Genomic DNA, 25,000 nt, shown 5'->3' on the forward strand with positions numbered 1-25,000 from the left:
TCACTGGCATGGAGTTTGTAGTGGTGAACTTTTGGTAAGTAGGACTGGATAATCAGAAAAGGTGGTTGGTATAAACAAGACGTTGGAATACATGAGGCACTGTGTAACAACTTATTGAAGATAAGTGTCACTGTAGTGTGTCAGGGATGCCAGGGGCAATGACCCGGCCGGGACGACATGAGGGACCGGATGTGGGTCTGCGCCCACCCTGGATCACGTGGGGGCCGCCGCCCTGGTTGCTTTGGGGGCCACGGGTTAAGGGCATGGAAGCCCCACCCTGCAGGGGCCCGTGGTCACCGCCAGGAGGAGCCCCAATGCCTTGGGGACCTGTTACCTCAGCACTTCCGCCACACCCGGAAGTGCCGGGGGGAATATTAAAAAGGACACCCAGTGAGCTGCCGGGAGAACAGCCGGCACTTCCGCCACGCTGGGGCGTGGCCAACGGGGGAGTGTCGAAAACACCTGGAGCTCATCCGGGACATGCATAAAAGGGGCTGTCTCCCTTCATTCAGGGCTGGAGTCGGGTGGAAGAAGGACGAGGCACGATAGGAGTGTGGAGGCGGCCCGAAGAAAGGCATTTAGTGTTGGCCAGGACTTAGAGGACTGTTATTGGGGTTTGTGTTGTGCACGGACTGTGTCTGAGTGACATTTAATTTGTAAATATGGTTGTAAATAAACGTGTGGTGGTGGAAAACAACATGTCCGCCTGCCTGTGTCCGGGCCGGGTCCACAAGTGCTAGGCCTGTACCCAGCCATCACTGGCACTGGTGTCTGTGAGGGCTAAGCTGAGACAAGTAGGATGTCTGCTGTTGTGTGTGTGGAAATGAAGGGAGAGGGTCCATCTGGAGCTGATATGGATGGTAGTGGCAAATCATGGGACAAAAGCTTGCCATATTGAACTGAATTCAGTACACTGACCTGGCTGATACAGCTCTGGCTCATGGTGCTGTTCTTGCTCAAGGTGTTGTTGCCAAGACTGTAGTCCTCATCCTCCCAGCGCTGAAAAGGTGAACTTGGTGGAGCTCCAATGCAGTCAAGATTATCCAGGCTTCGGTTGGATGAGATCTCACAGAGGGAGGGCAAACAGCTACAGAGAAGCAACAAGAAGAAAACTGATGAAGAAAAGTGACAGCAGGAGGGTTTTAAAGACACGAATATAGTTAGTAGGACTGTAAGAAACAGAGAAGTCTTATTAGTATAAGGAACTGCAAAATACAGAAATAGTGGCTTCACTCAGCAGTGTTAACAATATATACATCTCCATTGTCTTTTGAAGTCGTAAATCTTCTACCATACATTATATTTACACGATGAGCTGGATGTCAGGAGCAAGTTATCCATATACTGTATGTACATCATTTGCTTTCATTGTTCATGTTTTTTTTAATCATTATTCCAGTAACTGTGTTGCTTTTTGTGTTTCTAGGACAGCATTTTTTTTTTATAAAGAACGCTGCAAAGGTTAGACCTCTTATAACATAACAAGACGCTGAGACATTAATTCACACATTTGTTTTTAGATAGATAGATAGATAGATAGATAGATAGATAGATAGATAGATAGATAGATAGATAGATACTTTATTAATCCCAAGGTGAAATTCACATACTCCAGCAGCAGCATACTGATAAAGAACAATATTAAATTAAAGAGTGATAACAATGAAGGTATAACAGACAATAACTTTGTATAATGTTAACGTTTACCCCCCCGGGTGGAATTGAAGAGTCGCATAGTGTGGAGGACGAACGATCTCCTCAGTCTGTCAGTGGAGCAGGACGGTGACAGCAGTCTGTCTCTGAAGCTGCTCCTCTGTCTGGAGATGATCCTGTTCAGTGGATGCAGTGGATTCTCCATGAGTGGCAGGAGTCTGCTCAGCGCCCGTCGCTTTGCCATGGATGTCAGACTGTCCAGCTCTGTGCCTACAATAGAGCCTGCCTTCCTCACCAGTTTGTCCAGGCGTGAGGCGTCCCTCTTCTTTATGCTGCCTCCCCAGCACAACACCGTGTAGAAGAGGGCGCTTGCCACAACCGTCTGATAGAACATCTGCAGCATCTTATTACAGATGTTGAAGGATGCCAGTCTTCTAAGGAAGTATAGTCGGCTCTGACCTTTCTTGCACAGAGCATCAGTATTGGCAGTCCAGTCCAATTTATCATCCAGCTGCAGTCCCAGGTATTTATAGGTCTGCACCCTCGGCACAGTCACCTCCGATGATCACAGGGTCCAGGAGGGGCCTGGGCCTCCTAAAATCCAGGTGGTTTCAATCGCACCATTTAACAAAGTTTTTGTTGACTAGATTACTGCAATGCACCCCTCACTGGTCTACCTAACAAAGATGTCAATTGGCTGAAGTTAATCCAGAATGATGCAGTAAGAATCCTAGCTAGAGTACATCACACCAGTTGCAGCGTCATTGCAATGGTTACCTGTGTCATTTAGAATTGATTTTGAAATACTACTAATGGATTAGATAGCTTTAAATAATCATGCCACTTCATGTATGTCTTGGAGTGTCCATCCCCAACCTTAGAATTCCAAGAGTGAAGCTTAAGAAGTGGTGAGGCGACCAGAAATGCACCAAAAATCTGACATGTTTTACCAATAGAAATACACCAGGCTAACATGGTGGGACATTTTAAGAAACTCCTAAAATTGCACTTTTTAAAATTTTGCTTCTCGTAGCTTCAATTTAGTAATGCACTTAATACCCTAGAAGTGCTTCGAATTGTGATACTATTCAATGAATCTGCAGTTTTTATTAATCTTTTACTTCTTTCTGTTCTCTTCTCCGGTTTTTCCATGATGGCCACCACCACCTAATCAAAATTCTGTGCAGCATAAATGATCGAATGAAAGTGGACCCTCTAAGATGAAGCCTAATAAGGACCAATAAAAAATGATTTAAGAACATTTATGATAGGCACAATAACCAGTGGGAGGTTGGGTGGTCTTTTGGCCTGAGAACCCCTGCAGATTTTGTTTTTTTTTTTCCAGTTTTTCTGTCCACCCTGACCATCTAACCTTATCGTTGGCCTGTTATTTAGAAACTTCCTTTCTTATGTGTGTAGTAATTATTTGTCTTTTGTATACTATTTATTCATCATTATTCTTATCTGAATTTATTTGTTTTTCTTTTACATGTACCCACTCCTTCTACAAAGCACTTTGAGCTACAGCCTTGGTATGGGCATGTGCTGTAGAAATAAATGTTGTCGTTGTTGCATGTGTGCCACCATAGTGAAACACGTTCTGCTTCCAGGCAAATGCTACTTGATGCAAGACAAGTCTAAACAAGTGTAATTATTTAGCGAAACTTTTCTTGTTTTCATTCTCACTTTGTTTTAGTTGTCCCGTTGAACCATGATGGTCAACCTTACTTCTTGTGCACCGACTCTTAGACTTTATTTCTGTCCATTCTGTAGATTCTCCCTAAAACTCGAAGGCATTCCTGATCCCTGCCACCAAGTTTCCATTCAGAATTCCAGTCCTAATATCCTATTACCCAGAGATACAAAGGTTGGCTGTCTGCCTTGCTTCTTTCTGGGTTTATTTTTTCCATATTTACAACACCTTTGGGTTTGCATTTCCCTCATTTCTATCGCATTTTGTCTTAAATATATTACTTAGGCTCATTGAGGGTGTCGTTTAAAGATGGGACCATTACTCTGAACCAGTGGTTCTGAAACTCGGACCCCATGGAGCTGCAGGTGTTTGTTTCAGCCAGTTTTACAGTCATTTTACCTCTAATGGATCGTGATAAATAAGCGGGTCCTGTTTCTGTCTTTTCTTATTCTGCATTCAGAAATGCAAAGATGTGTGATTTCTACATTAACAGAATGTTAAGAAATATTTGTATTTTTGTTAAAGTTTTAAATGTTTAACTGTCTTGTGTTGTTTTCCTATTAATTTGCCTTTTTCTGTGTACTTTGCTCCCTTAATTCTACCCTAACAATAACTGTTAACACTTAGCAGAGTAGACACCCGGACAAATGAAATGAATGTTGAAAGGCTGCAACTGCTTCAGCATCAGACTCACTAATGTGCTCAGAAGTAAATGATCTTCTTCTTCTTTAGGCTGCTCCCGTTAGGTACCCACTTGTTGCCACAGCGGATCATCTTTTTCCATATCTTCCTGTCCTCTGCATCTTATTCTGTTACCCCCATCACCTGCATGTCCTCTCTCACCACACCCATAAACCTCCTCTTAGGCCTTCCTCTTTTCCTCTTCCCTGGCAGCTCTATCCTTAGCACCCTTTCTTATTATACTCGCCATCTCTCCTCTGCACATGTCCAAACCAACACAATCTTGCCTCTCTGACTTTGTCTCCCAACCGTCCAACTTAAGCTGACCCTCTGATGTCCTCATTTCTAATCCTGTCCATCCTCGTCACACCCAATGCAAATCTTAGCATCTTTAACTCTGCTACCTCCAGCTCTGTCTCCTGGTTTCTGGCCAGTACCACTGTCTCCAACCCATATAACATAGCTGGTCTCACTACCGTCCTGTAGACCTTCCCTTTCACTCTTGCTGATACTCGTCTGTCACAAATCACTCCTGTCACTCTTCTCCACCCACTCCACCCTGCCTGCACTCTCTTCTTCACAATCTCCATTACTCAGTTACTCTGTACTGTTGATCCCAGGTATTTAACACTAGAATTACCAGAGCCCTACGAGAAAACTTGTAAATCCGGCCCACCTTAAATCCGTTCGCACCTCTCCATCAGCATCTTTTGTCCTCTAAACATGCTGATTAAGACAAGCAGTAAGCAGCCGGTTATTCCATCCCCCCACTGTCGCAGAAAGTTCACAGAATTCTCCCAGCTCATGCCTTGTTTGATTATCTGGGAGTGAGTGAAATGCTGGAGTTTTGGAGTGGAAATAATAGATTGTTACTTGGAACATATGCATTTCATGTGTTTCGTTTCTACAGTAATCTGTTTAAACACATTGTTAAAACTGCAACTTTTTCATATTTTAGTAATAAATGTTACAAAATGTAGACATAAACTATAGAATGTGTGAAGCCCGAAGTCCAAAGATCAAATAAACACTTTCACAAAAGGTTCAAGGGTGATACAACAGCTTCCGTGGCGTAGCGGTAAAATTTGCCGACTTATAATCAAGAGTCCCCGGTTTGATCCTGACTGTCTCCTGTATTTGCTGTTTGCAGTAGTGAGCTACTCTTATCGTTAATATTATACAGTACACACATACATTACATCCACCTTCGCCAACTCAACTCCCTTGATAAAAGATTAAAAAAACAAAAAGAAAAAAACAACTGGAAAAGCAAAATGAAATTCCCAATTGTTATAGTTCAACATACTTTAAAAATATATTCTGAAAAAGGATAAGTTTGGTATTTTTCAAGTTGAAGTTGAAGTACTGTATATATTAATTTGTTACATAAAATTGTGCTCTAAAATGAAGCATTTTTTTATAAATTTTAAAAATTCCTTGCCTGTTCTTGCAGCTTACATTAGGGCTAATGGACACATGAGTCAATAAGTGAATACAAAAGCCTTAAAACATACTGAATATGTCCATTTCTCCAGCCTGAAATGTCATGGGGTATAGATCTGCATCTTGAGATTGCACACATATTGCTTAACGGCAGATCCATGTCATTGTAAGAAGTAAAAAAAAGCACAAAACAAAATGTTGTGACGTCGAGCCATTTTAAAAGGAGGCTTAGCACTTTACTCTGCTGCTCATCTTCTTCTGTGGTATCCTTCAGGGCCAGCGGGGCATCTCCAGGCGCTGCTATTGACGTGAATGTTGATGCCCACGTGTGAATTGCTGTCTCTGCTCTATAGACCACTAGCCAATAATAACTGAGGAAGGCACACTTGCGTTCGCTTATAGCCTTTCATTATTTCGTTATTTCAATGGACTCTTCCCCCAAGGAGCGGCGCACACTCCACTTACCTGGGGTCAGGGCCCACCTGTAAGCTACTTTATCCCCCAGCTCCTCACCAGTGGCTATGCACAGGAAGCACAGTGTCATTCTGCATTTGTCTACCAAACGCTGGTCTACTGACAAAAGGTACTGATGTTTGTAATTAAATAGAAGTGGCACTACTACAGCCTCACACTTCTTTAATATTATTTTGCTCTCTGTTGCTTTTGGCCTTCTAATCATTCTTGTACGTTTTATAACTTACTTTGTAAGGTACCTTGGACAAAGGCGTCTGCTAAATAAATAATGATAATAATTCCAAGTTGAAATGCATGGCATCATTTCTAGTTTCATTATACATTACTTGTCTCCATTATAACACCAAGTGTTTTATTCTACAATAACATAAGTTAATTTTTAGCAAAAAAGGCAAAGCCATCCTGAGAAGGTAAGAACCCGACATAACCAAAGACCGGCATTCGGCAGCACACCTCGCAGATCAGCCAATGTGAACGCTTTTGGCGAGCACAGAACATGAAAGTCATTCCCAGAAATTTTATTTTGACTTTAAAATCCTCCAAAACTGACTTCCAGGTGAGACTGTACAAATGTTGGACCCATTCGGTTTACTTCCTGTAATTCTTTTCCATGGGCAGCTGTTTCCTTACTTTTATGTATGTATGTATGTATGTATTTATTTATTTATTAGTCTGCTTGTATACTGTATATTTATTTAGGATCAGACTTTAGTCTCAAGTGTGAAGGACCTGCAGAAGGAAGGTCCGTTTTTCTTTTCAAACGCCCTATCAAGTTCATTTATACATTTCTACTTACTAAAGATGTAGTTACGGGTGGGAGACAAATAGCCTTTGTTATGGAGCTCAATGGTCGGGCCTTAAAATAATTGCAAGTAAAAGAGCCTTTGTGTGGCTGAAAACATTAAGCGGGGCAGGTGCTGATCTTGGGGGGTCCAAAAAGAGTGGGTGGGTACAGCTCAGAAGCTCTGTACTTTGCTTTACAGCTTTAAAGTGTCCACCATGCCAGCCAATGAACAACTGATTTTGACAGCTTTACACTTGAAAGCATGGTTGTCCAGCTCAGGTCCTGGGGGGCCGCAGTGGCCGCAGGTTTTCATTCTAACCATCTTCCTAATTAGTGAACAGTTTTTGCTGCTAATTAACTTCTTTTGCTGTAGTTTTAATTAACTTGGCTCAGGCCCTTTAGTTGTTTCTTTTTTCTAAAATTAAGAGCCAAACAACAATGTGACACAAAACGAGCCGTCCACATGACCAGCTCATCTGTGCCAATCCCACAATATCTGAAAATAAAGAAAGGTGAAGGTCTCAGTAAGGTTCATCTGCTCAAGACACCAGAACATTTTGAAGGAACAGAAAATGCTCAGTGGTGGCAGAATGAGAGGAGAATGATTAAACTAATAGGTTTAATTAAAAGCAAGAATCGGCTTCTCATTAAAAATCTGGTTGGAGTGAAATTGGTTGCAGTTTGAAGCCCCGATTTAGCTGGTCATCTGTTGGCTCGTCACTTCACGTCTCATTTCTGTTTGGCTGCCATTTGATGAAGAACAGAAACAATACAGAGGACTGAATCCTTAAAAACAGGGCTATTAAAAAGATGGAAATAGAAGTTAATTAGATGTGAAATTTGGTTACTGACTAGGAAAAAGGGTTACAATGAAAACCTGAAGCCACTGCAGCCCATCAGGCCCGGAGCTGGACACCCCTGCTTTAATGTCTCTGTGATGAAAAGCACTATATAACATTAAGGGTGAATAGATTGATCAAACGGGGGTACAGAGATGCAGTGGTTAGATCTGCGGCCACAGCGGTCTAGCGTCCTGGACACCCAGTCGTTGTTCTGTGTGCAGCTTTCATGTTCTGCCCCTGTCCGCTTGGGCTTTTCTCCGGCCACACAGGTTTTCTTCTCATTGGTTTGCATGTTCGATTAATTGGCGATTCTAAATTGGCCATGAGTGAGTGTGGATATGAGCATGAGTGGGCTCTTCAATGAACCGGTGCCCTTTAGTGGGCTGTTTCATGTATTGCACCCAGTTCTACCAGAATAGGCTCACCCAGAACTGGACTGCCAGGTTTGAGCATGTTATGTTATAATAGATGGCAGCATGGTGATGCAGAGTTTAGCGCAAAGAGCATTAGGTTCAAAACAGGGCCTTGGCATCACCTGCGGCTACTCTTCCCATTGCTTTTCCTCCTATATCCCAAAAACATGTCAGTGAAGCAGTTTGCTGACTCCATATTGGTCCTGCATAGCTGATTACGGCTGAATTGCTTCCTTCCCTTACCCCTAATGCTGCCAGCACAGTCTCTACCCCTTGACTCTGAACGAGATTAAATGCGCTCAATAGGAGACGGCGAGATCAGTCATCACATTTACATCCTCCTGTTTTCTTAAAGTCCTCTTGTCAGCCTTCCAGGCTTAAAGCTTCTTCTGTTTCCCAGACATCCTTTGTGATAAGTTCCTTGATGGTTGTCCACAATATCAGTAACCCAGTCAAAGTCCTGAACAGGGTCACAGGGGTCTGCTGGAGCCTATCCTTACTAGCTGCTGTGGTGTGAAATTTTGCATATAAGTTGACAAATATTATGTCTTTATTGGAAACTTGTAAAACTAATGTCTATCATTGATAAGAACAGCAATACTAAGATGGTTACGGACTCCTTATTCCTCTTTTAGGACTAACTGTCTCTGTAATTTTATAACAGGATCAGGTGAAGTACCTCAAACAAGTTTGGCAAATGTTTCTCTGCTGGACTCTCTCAATCAACCCCCACAGGAAAGCCAGGCTGCCAAACTGGCAACCTCCAACTCAACAAATGGTTTTGGGGGCAGGTGTTTAGGTGTTCCCTGCCCCATTGGTCTGAAGTATGGCTGTTAGGAATTGGCTTGTATCAGAAGCCTTTAAATACCGTGACACCCTATTGGCTGTAGGGGTTGGACAGAAAACCTATAAATTTGCTTGCTTTACCTCCCTCTCTCTCTTTCACCAAAGTGATGAAAGACCATCACACACCATGAGCTGAAAAGGATAACACAATGAAGAGCACAGCTCGGCAGCCATATTGAGACAGGCATGCGGCCTGTTCTGAAGAAAGCTGACCATAAATGAGGCCTTAACTAGAGACATTTTAAGTAACTAACGAGTCTGTGTGCCTAATGAAACTACACATCAGCATTTATCAGGTTGTATGGTTGCCAATATTCACTTGTATTTGCTTATTGTTATTATTTATGAATACAAGTAGTCCCCAGGTTACGGACATCTGATCTACGACATACGAACAGGGCCTCAGCTTCGACGCATGCGCCTCAGTAACTGCCGCTCTGTCATCTTTGGCCTGGGGATGCTGCAAGTGGTGGCTGGACGGAGGCTGGAGGGGGTCGATTTCGCTGCCCATGCAGTGTAGTGTCCCTCGGGCGGCTCCTGGTGGCACGTGGTTTCCCTGCCCGCCCACCACACATGGCTGCCCCGTTCGTTCTCGGTGGGTGGCTGGTAATGCTGCAAGCGGTGACTCGGTTGTGGTTGAACGGAGGCCATTGAGGGTGAACGGGGTGGTAGGGGGTAGCATTGTAGTGTGCATCAGATGGCTGCCTATTGAATGGGGGCGATTCATTACCCGCCTTTGGCCACACCGTTTTCGTTCTCATGGGCGGACACTGCAGGCAGCATACTGTAGTGGAGGTGACTGTGAGGTGGGCTGGTGATGAACCTCCCGTCGATGCCCCCATTTATTCTCAATAGTAAGCCTGCTTGTACTGTTACGCACATAGCAGGAAGTTGTCTCTTGTCAGTACATCAGACGTGTTGATGACGGGTGCCTTCCTGCTGTGATAGCGTGTACAGTGCTGTGCAGAAGAGCTCATCTTAACCTTTTGTCTTCACCCTTCAAGAATATCTCTGAAACACAAATCTGATGCAAGTGCTGGTGATACAGTAAAGAAGAGAAAAACCATCACCACTTAAAATAAAGTAGAAATAATAAAAAGGTCAGAGAGAGGTGAAACTCCATCATTCATTGGCAGAGCACTTGGTTACAGTCGGTCAACAACAGCATTTATTAAATTTATGTACTTGTTCCGACTTACATACAAATTCAACTTAAGTACAAACCTACAGTCCCTATCTCGTACGTAACCCGGGGACTGCCTGTATTATCAATAATACATCATTTAAATTGTAACTTAACTCCTGCTTGTCTTTTACTACACCTAATTGCCTGAGGTTATAAATGTAGAAGGGAAGGTGGGGAGAAGTCATATATCATAATACCTTATAAACAGTGGTAAGTCTATGAGATTTGAGGCATTCTGACAAAGGCTACACATTAATAATACAAAAGGGGAAAGTAGAGTAATATAATACTCTACCAAGACAAAACACTAGCACGGGACACAAGGCAGGAACACGCCTTAGACACGGCGCCCCCATTATGAGTGCTCAACACTTAATTTCTGCCACATTGAGATGGCTAGACAAATTCATGGCTCCAGCCCACACAGAGACCCCTGTGCTGTTCCAGTGTTATATGAATTTCCAGCTATGCCACAATTTACCAGCAACTGGGAGACAGTGAACAGATCTCTCGGCAGTAGGGACCTGAGAATACCTAAAACTCTTAAGTGTTTGGGAAGTAAGAAAGTCTTCAGCCTGAAAAAGGGAATGTAAAGGCCTGGCAGAAGTGATGAGCTTAATGACAGGGCTCTGTGTGAAGCAAAGGTGAGGACAAACGTTAGGCTCTGTAGTGATGCCTCTGTGGCTAAGGATCTGCGCTGGTATCTGGATGGTTGCCGGTTCAAATCCAATTACTGCCAGAAGGGATCTTACTCCATTGGGCCCTTAACCTGAAAATTTCTCCAAGGGCGCCGTACAATGGCTGACCCTGCGCACTGCCCCCCAAAAGGACATGCGAAAAGACACATTTCCCCTAGGGATGAAAGTAAATATGTCTGGCATACATCTCCTCTCCTGTTTACAGAAGCGACCATGCCTAGTGGATGTACAGGTACTGCAGACACACTGGATGAATCTAACGAGAGATGGCCTCGGTTTGGATGAACAAGGAACCACGTGCATCAGGAGCTCTCACAGATTTTCCTTCTTGTACAAAAATAGTCTGGGGTTTTACCAGAGAGACAAACTAACATGAAGATGGACAAATTAAATGTAGGAAAAGATAAAATTGGTCTTTGCTTCTAGTAGATTCTTGTGCATGCGCTTATTACTCCTTCTAAGACCCTTGTCCATATGCTACATTTATCAGCCTCTTCATTTTCTAATCTTTAATCAGAAATGACCTGAGATGGCTTTTGGCTTCTCTTCATTGTAAAAATCACAATGAAGTCGTTTTGTTTTTTCCTGAAGGGTGAAAATTAAATGGACCCGGTGCACTGTACAGTGGCAATGTGCTGCCCTCTAGTGGCTGATCTGAGTGTTACAAGCTCCATTTATGGGACATGCTTTTATATTCATACATGTTTCAATCTTGTTTAATCCAGTTCTGGACCACACGTGGCTGGAACCAATCTTGGCAGCACCACAAGTGATGCAGGAAAGAACTTCACACAGTCCTTGCAAAGCCCCCTAATGCACACAATGACCTGGGGCCAATATGAAGTCAGCAAATAATATAATTTATATGTCTTTCGGGTACCAGAAGCAAAACCCATGCAGGAGAAAGTCCACAAAGACAATGAAAGGACACTGAATTCATCTGCCCAACTCGAGACATTAAATCGTGTGTAAATAAGTGATGCTGGACAACTATGGACTTTCCCTTTCAGAGCTTTTCTGTCACAATGTCTTTGCTGAGCTCTTCACACAATGAATTTCATAAAGTCAGAAGCTCAGATTAAATGAGCAAAATAAAATTAATTGTTGGATTAAGATTTGTATTGTTTTGGACTTGCCTTTTTTAAATATTTATTTATTTATTTATTTATTCATAGCCATTTCATTTCAGGCAAAAGATTCAATAAACTCATAGAGGTAGGCATGGAGTGTGCTTCAATGCGCAGGGTTTCTGTAACTTTCATTTATCTTCTCTACTCACTCCTTTTATTACATTTTCCAGTGGCACTACTTGTGTAAAAGAAATGTACAACAACCAGGGCCCAGGGGTCTAATTTATAACAATTTTTTGTATATTTGAGCACCCATCCATCCATTATCTAACCCGCTACATCCTAACTACAGGGTCACGGGGGTCTGCTGGAGCCAATCCCAGCCAATACAGGGTGCAAGGCAGGAAACAAACCCCGGGCAGGGTGCCAGTACAATGCAGGGCATATATTCGAGTAAGAATATCAAAAAAATAAGAAAATGTGTATGCCAAAAAAAAATTGATTTAAAAAACTTATTGTAAGCACATCTGTATGCAATTTAAATGTATAATTAACAATCATCTTGTAAATATGCGTATGTAAATGTGCCTCGAACCCTGCCTGATTTCTGACCTGAAACAACCATATATGGAGCATGCTAATCAACCTCATACATATGCAATCACCACACCACAGTCCTTCATTGGCTGGCAGAGCAGCTTCCCACCTGATCCATCCAGGCACCGGCACCTGTGTGTTTGACGAACGGAGTTTGTCACACGCGTGTGCATTGGGGGCAGTTTAAAGGTTTGGATAATGGTAATTTGCCACTGGAACACAAGAGGGCACTGTTGACTAACACCTTATCTCCAGCTCCCTCTGCAGAACAGAAGATAATGGCTTTTCCACCCTTGACGTCACTTCTGGTGTCCACCTGCCTGGACCCTCCTCGTCCTGCCTGATGGCTCCGCCATCTTGAAGCAGCCTATTTGGAGACTTGCGTCTGAAACTATATATATATATTTTTTCAACATGTTTATAACCCACGTTTTGTTTATATTATATGGGGTTTGCCTTTGGGTGCCCCAACACTTTACAATTGCCTGTGTTTTTTCTTACAAGTTCTGTGGTGCATTCCATACTGCATTGAAGCTTCCCTCCTCTGCACAATGGGTAAGGCGTCAGCTTCTGATCAGGTAGCAACTATCACCTGGCACAGTGCGATTATCTACACTGTAGTGTGCTGGTCTGGTAAGATCACTTCAAGAGAGACCCACCAAATTAACAAGCTAATTAAAAGGGCAGGCTCAGTAAAAGTATAGGACACACCCTGGACCCCATGGAGGTCATAGCAAAGGAGGGAATTAAAGCAAAACTGAGTGCCGTTATGAACAACGCTACACATCCTCTAACACTGAGAACTTTCAGCAAACAAATCATTCAGCAGAAGTGTGTCAAGAAACTCGACGGTGGGTCCTTTATAAAAAGAGCAATATATCTGCATAATGTGTCAAATTTCCCCCCTGGACTGGATCTACGGCGTTGGGCTGGCGCCCTGCCCGGGGTTTGTTTCCTGCCTTGTGCCCTGTGTTGGCTTGGATTGGTTCCATCAGACCCCCGTGACCCTGTAGTTAGGATATAACGGGTTAGATATTGGATGGATGGATTCTATCTATCTATCTATCTATCTATCTATCTATCTATCTATCTATCTATCTATCTATCTATCTATCTATCTATCTATCTATCTATCTATCTATCTATCTATCTATCTTGATATGTAATGCAGTTCCTAAGATTAATTCTGAGATGTTTGATAAATACAGGCCACTGTCTTCAAAATTCTCAGAAGCATTAATAAAGCAGATCTAGCAGACGTCTTTTAACTTAGTGGTAAATCACGTACTCGAGGACACCAGTGGAAATTATGGAGTGGATTTAGGATTGAGGTTAGGAAGCACTAGTTTAAACAGAGTTGGGGGAATCTGCATAACCTTTAAAAAGGCTCTGAAGGGGATGTTGGGACAGCTTAGATTGATGAACTGAATGGTTTCCTCTCGTTTGCCAAGTTTCTTATGTTTTATGTTCTTGGCTGTTAATGGGCTCAATATGACAGAGTGACGGTGTGTGCATGGATGTCCCTTGTGATGGTATGTCTTGATTTCCTTGCACGTGTTGATCATCGGATAGGCTATGACTCCATCAGTTGTAAATGCATATTACTTCTAAAAAGTCCCTTACATAAAATAAATGACATTTCGTAATCAGTTTTTGCATGTTGGTAAAGCTGAATTTAATTTATAAGGGTCATACTGTGGATGGTGCCACAACTCCAAATAGATCTTGTTTAGAAAAGTCAAAGGCGGAGTTGGTGAAGATTTGTTTGTCTCTCATTCTTTATATTGCAAGTACTGTTCAACCGATTTAGAAAAAGTGTTGCCATTTGATTTAAAATTTGATATATTTGGTTGGTGGGCAACTAGAATTGCTGTAACATTGTCCCACATCGTTATCATCCATTAATTATAAAATTTGACATGAGGCCTGGTGAAGAAGGAGTGACAGGCAGCAAATGGTGACACATGCAAGGCCCTTGAAAGGTTGCAGTGCAGATCATCTGCAAAGCTCTTAAGTACGTTTTGAACTGAAAAACAGAATTTGAATTTTAAAAAAGTAGCACAGAAAGTGGTCTGCTTTGAAGCCTTAATCCAAACTAATCTCAAAACAGTCACAATTCACAGTTTACCACCTAGGAGGATCTTAAAAAATGTATGAGTCAAATGAACGCGATTGCTAGCAGCAGGAGTTCCACTTCACTTGTGGAGATGTGTGTGTCTTACTTGCGTGGGGGAAGCTGGTCACTCAAGGACTGTTGCGTGGCCTTCAGGTAGCTTTGTCTACGTGCTGCTGTCTTTGGGGAAGGTTTGGGGCTGCCCTCCGAGTCCTCGCTGTCCTCGTCCCCCATTGCCTTGATGTAGCTACCACTGCGCATCCGTCGGCATGGAATCTCGCTGGATCCGCCACCTCGATCTCGAGACAGAGTGCTGTTCATCTCTCCTGGAGGAACCTGCCAAATGAACAAAGAACATATTTAGGATTGTAGAAATTGCAGAGTTTTATAAATAATCTTGATGGACCATATTTCTAAAAGTGAATAACATTTCATGGAGACGTTTCAGTACTATTTCCTGTTATTATATACTAGATGTCTCCCGTGGCTCAGCTCACGTAGTAGTGAAACAGGTCAAACTTTAAAAGTCAATAAAATAAAAATATAATTCTGGCCAAGCGGAAGGTAGGTAGGCTCCAACGCCAAACGTTGGCACTGTATCTGATTGTGTTCAGTCCCGACGGGAGAGCGTTCACTCGAGTGGGGAGAAAAGCACGTGGCCATGATATCTCTGGCAATCAGCAGCTACACTCTGCAACACACGTAGCTCTGATCTCTCTTTCAAAAACGTCAAACGTTACTCTTTAACAATCTCTAGTTGATAATGTCTGCTGAACAAACAGGTATCACTAGCTAAGTGGAGGCAAGGTACCCTCCAAAACGTGGTGAGAGATAGACCGACTCGAACGGAGGCCGGCGCATGAGTGTTTGAGGAGGGCCCTGACCCTTCCCTTTGGCCCACAGCCTCTGTCTCGGGTTTGCGCAAGTAAATCGGTACCGCAAACAAACTATGATACTTAGCACGATAAGAGAAGTCGCAAAATCAACCAGATTGTTCAAGCAAATTATAAGAAAAAAAAGATCTAAATTTGTTAAGTAGTTCTCTCATGAAAAGTAGACAGACATATAAACAGATGTTGGATTATATATATATATATATATATATATATATAAATATATACACTCTGCAGTGGGCTGGCACCCTGCCCAGGGTTTGTTTCCTGCCTTGTGCCCTGTGTTGGCTGGGATTGGCTCCAGCAGACCTTCGTGACCCTGTAGTTAGGATATAACGGGTTGGATAAAGGATGGATGGATATATATATAAATATTTATATATATATATATATATATATATATATTTATATATATATATATATATATATATATATAAATATGTATAAGATCCCTCTTAACGCAACTCCGTTTAATGCTGTTTCGGTTTTACACATTTTTTTTTCGAATTCTCATTTTTCATTGATTCACTTTGTAGTCAAATAAGAGGTCAGATTTTGGTGACAATGTCAGTTTTCGCTGCAATCGCACGACTTTATTAGTCGATACTCACATGCAGTCTCGCGGCGTGTTTGATATCAGTGCAGCACAGTACATTATGTGTGCCTGCTGCATCACTGTTCATTTATGATTGGTCATCAATGTTATTATGTAAGGATATACAACATAACATTTTATTGTACTGTAATAAATAAAAATTATCCCTTTTAGTTTTAAAATGAGCGGTTGAAAGAAAAAAAAGAAAAGTGACAACAAAAACCATTTCATTGGAAACTAAAATGCAGGTGCTCAGACGATTAGATGTAGGTGAAAGTCAAATTGATATCAGCACTGCATTAAATTTGTCCACTTCAACAATACGGACAATTTAAAAAAATTAAGAGAAAATCGTATAATCAACAACTACAAACACAACGACTTCTGCAACAAAAATGACCCGTTCCAGAAGTAATGTGATTGAGGAAATGGAAAAACGACTTTCCATCTGGATTGACGATGAACTCGAACGCAATATGCCATTAAGTCAAGCAATCATAATGGAAAAAGCGAAATCAATTTTTAACCACATTCAGAATGAAAAAGGTGACAGCAGTGAAAAGTTCACAGCTAGTCGAGGACGATTCCATCGATTTTAAAACAGAAACAATCTTCATAACTTACAGATTACTGGAGAAATGGCAAGTGGAGATACAGAAGCAGCTGTTGCATTTCCAGCGACATTAAGAGCCATCACAAACATAAATTATGTATTTACTCAAATATTTTTGATTTTCATTAATGAATTATGAATATAAATCGATATTAGAAATAAAAAATGTCTATAATTAATATAATAAAAAAGTATTTCATTATACATGTTAAAAAATAAAACAAAAAAAAATGATAAACTGTTTTAATCTCTGTCCTGTTTCACCTATCCCCATTGTATACGTGTTAAGATGGCCTCATGTAACGCAGTTTCGTTTAGCGCTGGGATTTCTTGGAACGTATTCCCCACGTTAAGCAGGATCTTACTGTATATACAGGCATTTTCTGCTCGTTTCAATCCAGTGTGTTATTTATTTACTAATTTTGTACATGTTTCCCAATAATGACATTGGCAAGGGATGCGATATTGCGTTGATTCATATGCCTGGTGTGTCAATATGTGATGTCAAATGCATAATTTTTCAGTTTAAACAAGACAGTCAAGTGTTTTCTGTTCTGAACTTTCATTTCCCTAAGGAAACTAGAAACTCTGCAACAAAACATTAAAACAGTTCTGATGGGAACAATTTAGCCTGGCAAAGCTTATCGATCCTATTCTCCAAAATAATCACACGTCGAGCTTTGATGGTCCCCAATGTCCTACTGTCTACCACACTAGATGGTAACTTATTCCACAGAATAAATTTGACACAGTCGTTAGAAAGTTTTCGCAGCACCTAGTGATGTCTATGGATTGCAGACTTAAAGCAGTCATTTCATGTAAGAGATATGCGACAAAGTCGTAAATATGACAACTTTAATAGACCTGCCATTGCTGTGTGCCCTGAAATGGGGGGGTGGCTGTTGTCATTTCTACATAGTGTGACTGAAGTGTTTGCAAATACCTCTCTAAATGAAAGTCTGCAAGGTGCACTTTAATCACGTCTGAATTGTTTGATTTGAAATTTTAAACTGTGTGACAGAGGGGAAAATCAAGGAACAAAGTGTCTTTGTCCCAAACAATATGGAGGGCCCTGTAAACGCATACAGCACTTTACACGTTTCCACACTGCAATTTTTGACCATTTATTTTTAACAACAAAAAATTCAGGCCATTTAAACAAAAACATTTTAAACACAAATTTCAGATTATGCCAGATAAAGCATTCCACATTTTGATTATTTGTCCTCACTATAAGATCGATCCTATCACAAAAAGTAATGTTACCCAACAGACTTCACTTCCTACCTGAAGATAGCGACAGGTGAGTTCTTGATGGCAGGACTTGGATTTGAGTAGAGCTTTGTCAATTGTTGCAGATCCCTTCTGGCAGACTTGTCGTGCCTGACTGAATGTGAGGGTGGACCAGGAACCTCGCTTAACACATTTACCATCTCCCAAGCCTCCTCCTCCTCCTCCTCCTCCTCCACCTCCTCCACTATCAGTGACTGACATGGTGGGGTAGACCTGAAACTTGAGGTCGTTGTTGCTTTTGGAAGCCTTGAGAGTATGCTCACTGATGGTGTTGTAAGCGTTCATTAGGTACTTAGAAGGTCCCTGGGTATCCGGTCCACGTCTGCCCAAAGTCATAAGGGCCATGGGAGTGCGGTAGCTACACGCATCTCCATCTAAGTTATCATCAGAGCTCCACAATCCTGATATGTTGGTCCGCACCCTACGCTTGCTGCTTTCAGTTTTGGCCCGGTCTTTGCTCTTGCTGCGTCGGTTTTGTTTGGGATCTTCGTTGCTACTGCTGTTAGAGAACTTTCCATTAAGACTGCCTTTAACAGCTCCTTCTAAGGATTGAGACTTGGCAAAAAGTTTCTGCACAGAATGGACCAGGTAGCGGATGCGGCCAGGACTTTCACTTCGCTGCTTTGCGGCAGAACCTCGATGGAACTGTAACGTGCTGAAGCCATCTCGGTGAATAGGCAGCTGCTTCTCAAACTGATCAAGCAGATTGGGTGGCAGCCGATTCATCTTACTTCCTGCTGAGATTGTAGCTGAGCCGCTGGTGATAATTGTCCCTCCTCCTATACCCCCCATAGACAAAGAGGTCCCAATGGTGCCAGTGCTGATTCCACTTAAGCCACCCCCACTGGGAATTGAAGTTGCCGAGTATTCTGGCTGCCGGGTATCAAAGTGCGAGTTGTAGTGGATGCGTGGGAAGGTACTGCTGGTGGACAACTGATTGTTCAAGGGTAGCAGGCAGTCAGTGGGTAAGGAAGTAGGGTTTGTAAGGGGGAAATGGTGTGAGGGGTTCATGGTACTGTAAGGATCCATGGTCGGGCTCAGCAGGTATGGACTGCGTGGATCTGCCGCTGTAGGATACATGGATTCCGAATGGCCTCTAGTTGGATCACAGGAATCGGAGAGATGGCGACTGCGGTTTGCTCCTAGCCCTTTCATGCTGCTGGCTATCCTGTTTTAAAACATTGTCCCAGCCAGGAAGGTGACAACAGTTGGGTTGGGATGATCCTACAAGCGAGAAAAAGAAGAAAACAAGTCACAGATTAAAGCCATATCTTCCAAAAAGATACAAGATCTATCCTTTTACCAGTAGATTTCCCTCCATGGTCATGTTTTTTAACATCCCTTTGCCTGAATAGGAAATTATGCAGGGACACCATGGCTGGTGGAAAGGGATGGATTTTTTTTTGTTGTTGTTGGAAATAATAACCTTTAAGACACAGATTATATGTGTCAAACAGCAGATTGATAACTTTTCTCCATTTAAACCATCTGATTGACTGACTGGAGACGCATGTGAGACTAATTAAAGAAAACAGCTAGTCTGAAAAATCACTCTGATCCAATAATTTATGATCTTGTGCTAGGGGTCCCAGCAAATGTGACCAGGCCATTTTGAAATATTTTTTTGCAAAATAAGCAATACCTGATCTCATTTCACACTTGCTTTGCTTTACTTGATGACATGTTAAAGGCATGCAGATCCAGAGAGGACAATTGCTCTTCGTCACTTTTTAGGAGTCATACAGCACTGTTCCAATGAGCTGCAAGGGGACCAACAAATGTGTCCACATCTGTATAAGCTGACATCCTAGTAGCTTTCTTCATGGCTTCTGTACACTACCTGGACGTAGACAGTGATAAGTCCTCTACAACTCCCAGGTCCTACTCATAATTTTCAGACTACCGTTGTATATTCACATCTAATATTTTTACATCTTATGTGTAATACTCTACATTTACTTTATTAAATCTGCTCAAGCCTGTGTGTGGCCCTTTGTAATGATTCACTGGTTTCTAGATGATTTCCCAATGCATGTAGCTTGGTATCATCAACTTTTTCTTGACCAGATTGTCTCTCTATTAAAATAAAAAAATCTTGGGTCGAGACGTGATCTTCTCGGAAAGACACTTTGACGTCCCGCGAAACTAGACTTTACAACCTTTGGAATGAAGACCCGTGAGACGGTGACTTTTGCACGTCACGCCCTACTTACAAACAATTTAAAACAAGATCACAGACATCTAACCTCTCAGATGCTGGAATGCTTTTGGCAGATACACTTCATGTGCTCCCAGCTCATAAACATTTTATACGTTCTAGATGGCACGTGAACGACTAAGCGAAGAAGAAAGAGCAGCACGTCGAAAAGAGACACAAAAGCGTTGGAGAGAAAAGAAGGCAAAAAAAGAACGCATAAAAGAATAATAATAATCTATGTGCAAATTCAGAAAATAAGGAAAGTAATAATCAGATCAACCAAGTGGAATTGAAAACCTCGTACGTCAAATCGGGGTCAGAAATTAAAGACTTCATAAAGACATTCAAAAACGTTGGCGCGATACACATGTAGTGCAAGTTAAAGAATATGAAAGCAGTAGAAGTCGAAAGGCTCAAAAAAATGTTGGTGCGATACACATGCAGAGCAAGTTAAAGAATATGAAAGTAATAAAATTCAAAAGAATCAAAAAAAAGAAAGTAAAGATTGCCGTAGCACAAACAAACGGAAATTATTACTCGGTGAAATAACGGAACAGCAAAAAGGGATCGAATATATGGACATAAGTGATATGTCAGAAGTATGTAGATATTATAAGGCTTTAAAGTTTAAGTCAGAGACTTATAGATTGTCTGATTCGTGCTGCCATCAGGGAAAAGTAGTGTTGCCTCCCAATGAAGAGGCGTATCCGCGAGAATTAAAAGATTTGTTGTTTGGTGAAAGTGAAATCCACAAACACTACAGGCAAAAAATCAGAGTCTACAATAATCTTTTCACGTTCGCATCATTCAATGCTCAAAACGTAGATTTACACGATAATGGACCATACGCTATTAGAATCTGAGGTCCTGTAACAATTAAAGCTACGACAAGTTTAATTTCCAAGAAACCACAATTCGTTCGGATGTATATTTATGATCACAGAGAAGCGATGCAACATAGAATCGAAAGAGTAGGTAACAATTTCCATAAAAATAACAATCTCTTTAAATTGTATATTCAGATAACCAAACCCAGGGATGTGCGAGAGTGCGTTTATGTATAATAAAAAAAGAAGCAGCCCCAGCATTGACACCACTTTTATCGTCACCTAATAATGAAAAGCCCCCCTCATCATTACCCTTTGCTTCCTGTGTCTGAGCCAATTTTGTTCCCACCTATAGATGCGAATATCCTGAATTCTCACTTGTTTCAGCCTGATGTCACCCTGAATTTTTTAATTTAAAATGAGTTCCCTACGGTGTCATTCTGCATCAAGCTATTAAATTCTACTGCTCCAGTTTTTATCCTTCGCCCTGGTATTGCACCATTTTTCTCCGCAGCACTCCTTGCACCTTGTTATTCAATTCTAATGCTCCAAGGTGTTATCCTTCATCTTGCTCATTTGTATCAGCTGGCATTTTGTCGTTGAACTTAAGTGCTCCTCATTGTCACTTTGCACCTCCGGATTAAGGCCTGTCTCTCACTAACTCCACCTTACACATTGTTATTGCTTGCGCCATCAAGCTGTAATTCGCTGAAATCTCCCCATTGACCTCCATAATTCATCTCATGACTTAGCAGTGAATCTCAGAGCTGAACCATTGTTATCTTACCCCACATTAAATTAGTAATGTCTGCCAACAGGTGGTCTTCTACGAGTGGATTGAGCCACAGTTTCCTCCACAGTCAATGCCACCACCTGTCAGTGTCACGCTACACTTCAGCTCTGAGCCACAGTGCCATTTCCTGGTGTCAGTCTGAACCTCTGTAAAGAGTGCCATGACTCTACATTGTCATCTGACCACTTCAGAATATTGTCATGTGCCACACGTCAAGTGTCTAGCGCTCAGCCTGTCACCTAGCCCTGCTGACTGGTCTCATCATCACTTGTGGTCACTCTATTACCTAATGTGTCCATGATCCAGGGCCAAAGCCCTTAGTCAGACCAGGTGGTGGTGCAGCCAACGCTCCAGCCATCACGCGGTCTGCTCGCACGCCTTTTGCAAACCATTTCTCATTACCTCTGAAGGCCTGCCACCCACCGCGGCAAACGGTGACAGATAATTACTTTTACTTCCACTTCAGCAATTTGCTGAGCTCATCTTAAAGGAAATTTTAACACTTTCCAAGAACCCCATCTGCTCAGGATGATGTTGTTCAAAAAAACTAGGCACTGTCTCTTCTTCCCTGTCAAAACAAAAGGTAGATGAAAGGATTTTTTGTTGTTGTTGTTTACTATTCCATCTGTCCAAAAGGCCGCTGCAGAACAAAGCAGAAAAACATTCAGTGCCCTGAAAAATGTATCAGGATCACAGGGGTGACAGTCACAGCCTGCTGCCTTGATATTGGCCTGGGTCAGCTGGGCACACGTCCAGTCCGTCAGCCTTCCTTAAAGCGTCACCTGTCGACTTCTATGACGGCGCCTGTTGGAATGAGCTGACGAGTGACAGTGCTGGAAACGTTTCAGTTTCTTACTGTAGCTCTTCTATTATTAGGCCTCGGTAATATGCAAGGCGCCACTGAAAATCTACATTTAACCAAAAGGAACTCTTTAATATTCAGGTAACGTAACTGAAGATAAAAGCTGGAAATATAATTTTCTAAGCCTTCTTCCCGTCAAAGGAATTTGAGAAATAAAAAAAAAGTGCAGTCAATTTGGTAAGGAGATTATAGGTTTCATTCTCTGAAACGCCTAGTTTTCTACTTAAAGTTTCTGTCTGAGTTAATATCAGCAAATGCTAATCCAAGGCTGAGGTACGTCTGCTGAGAGATCTCTTTGCATTCAGATTAGAAAGGACTGGCGGGTGATCTGACAGTTCAAAAGGGAACAGGGGACGGGATCAGTGCAAGAGGGACGCTCCAGCCAGAGAGTAGAGGGACGCTCGTGCACATCTGGGGCACTTTCACAGTCGCTCTCTACTCCTCCTCACGTCTGATGTCTCTAAGCCTCAGGGCCTCCAGGTATTTTTGGAGTGCTTCTGATTTTTTTTTTAACTCTTTCAGGGTTGATGTCGACTTTTATCAAAAGGAGGAGTTGATGATGATAATCAACTGTAAACTGTGAAAAAAACAACTGTTATGTTTTAGTTGGACTGTTGCTAGAAGGAAAGTTAGAGTCATTGGTTTGACTGACTTTTCCTGCGCTCACGTGAGTAGCAAGGCGCAAGCAACGGCAAAAATGGGACTGACATCTGGCAAGAGATCAAAGCGAATGCATAAAGCAAAACACTCCGCAGGCGACATTTTGCCTATTCTCTCTGAACTGGACTATGACTTTTCGGACACCGATTTTGATACAAGTGATCGAAAACGAATGTGAGGTTCCAGCTTCAGCTGATTGGTCCCCAGCTAATCGTGGCACTGACAATGTTCGCCAGGGAGGACTGCCACTTAACAATGATAAGAGGAAGAAACCACATTGCACCGCTGCTGCGTCAGCCATACGAAGACAGCCTGGCATCAAGCCTGCTGCACATTCTTGGCAAACTGGCAGCCACAGCATGCAGCAACAGACGTTTTATGTTGATTTCTTTGTGCAACCATTGCTTTTCAGAAACTGTTTTTTTGGAAAAAATATTCAGCCCTCATAGAGTTAAACTTATTTTTACTCACATTTCATGGCCGGTATCACTCTACAGAACTCAATGTTTAATCGAATGTGCAGGAAAACGATCTGCTACTGTTGCTAAATTTCCCTGCCTCTGAAGGACTCTAATTATACAACTTTGTGACGATTTGTGCATTTTTTTTTCATTTTTTGTCTTTTTCCTAATTTATCCAGCTCCCTTTCTTTTTCTTAATTTTTGCAATTTTTCCTATTATTTTTCCCTAGGAATTTTCCTCATCATTATTTGTTTCGGCCCTATTTAAAGCACTTATTGCCATAGCTCAATTTCTGTGGCATTAGCTGTCTTGTTATCAAGTGGGTTATTCAGCTCCTTCTGTAATTCTCAATGCAGTCAAAGATGTGTCAGAAATATACATTCACTGGCCACTTTATTAGGTACACCATGCTAGCGCCGGGTTGGACACCCTGCTGTAATTCTCCGTGGCCTAGCTTCAACAATCTGCAGGAAACACTCCTCAGGGATTTCCGTCCATATTGACATGATAGCATCAAGCAGCTGCTTCAGATTTGTTGGCTGCACATCCATGATGTGAATCTCCTGTTCCACCAAACCCTGAAGAAGTTCTATTGGATTGAGATCTGGTGACTGTGGAGGTCATTTAAGTCCAGTGAACTCATTGTTATGTTCAAGAAACCAGTTTGAAATGATTCGAGCTTTGTGACATGGTGCGTTATCCTGCTGGAAGTAGCCATCAGAGGATGGGTACATGGTGGTCATGAAGGGATGGTCATGGTCAGAAACAATGCTCAGGTAGCCCGTGGCATTTAAATGATGCCCAATTGGCACTAAGGGGCCTAAAGTGTGCCAAGAAAACATCCCCCACACCATTACACCACCACCACCAGCCTGCACAGTGGTAACAAGACATGATGGATCCATGTTCTCATTCTGTTTACGCCAAATTCTGACTCTACCATTTGAATGTCTCAACAGAAATCGAGACTCATCAGACCAGGCAACATTTTTCCAGTCTTCAACTGTCCAATTTTTGTGAGCTCGTGCAAATTGTAGCCTCTTTTTCCTATTTGTAGTGGAGATGAGTGGTACCCGGTGGGGTCTTCTGCTGTTGTAGCCATCAGAAGATGAGTACACAGCGGTCATAAAGGGATGGACATGGTCTGCAACAATACTCTGGTAGGTTGTGACATTTAAATGATGCTCATTAGATACAAAGGGGCCCAAACACCACTGCACACTACCACCACCAGCCTGAGCATTTGATGCAAGGCAGGATTGATCCCTGCTTTCATGTTTTTGATACCAAATTCTGAGCCCTACCTTCCAAA

General features: G+C 42.1%; 1 protein-coding gene across 1 annotated transcript; it reads right to left on the minus strand.

The window, feature by feature from the left end:
• Nucleotides 1-918: 918 nt before the first annotated feature.
• LOC120522455 (disks large-associated protein 4-like) lies at nt 919-19,132 on the minus strand (the record flags this gene model as incomplete). Its single annotated transcript, XM_039743390.1, has 3 exons — nt 17,882-19,132; nt 14,603-14,829; nt 919-1,087 (listed from the first exon to the last, which is right to left on the minus strand). Coding segments are annotated over exons 1-3 (1,557 nt in total), but the record flags the coding sequence as incomplete, so codon positions are not given.
• Nucleotides 19,133-25,000: the final 5,868 nt, after the last annotated feature.

The sequence above is a fragment of the Polypterus senegalus genome, unplaced genomic scaffold (assembly GCF_016835505.1).
Source record: "Polypterus senegalus isolate Bchr_013 unplaced genomic scaffold, ASM1683550v1 scaffold_384, whole genome shotgun sequence".
Classification (NCBI taxonomy): Eukaryota; Metazoa; Chordata; class Cladistia; order Polypteriformes; family Polypteridae; genus Polypterus; species Polypterus senegalus.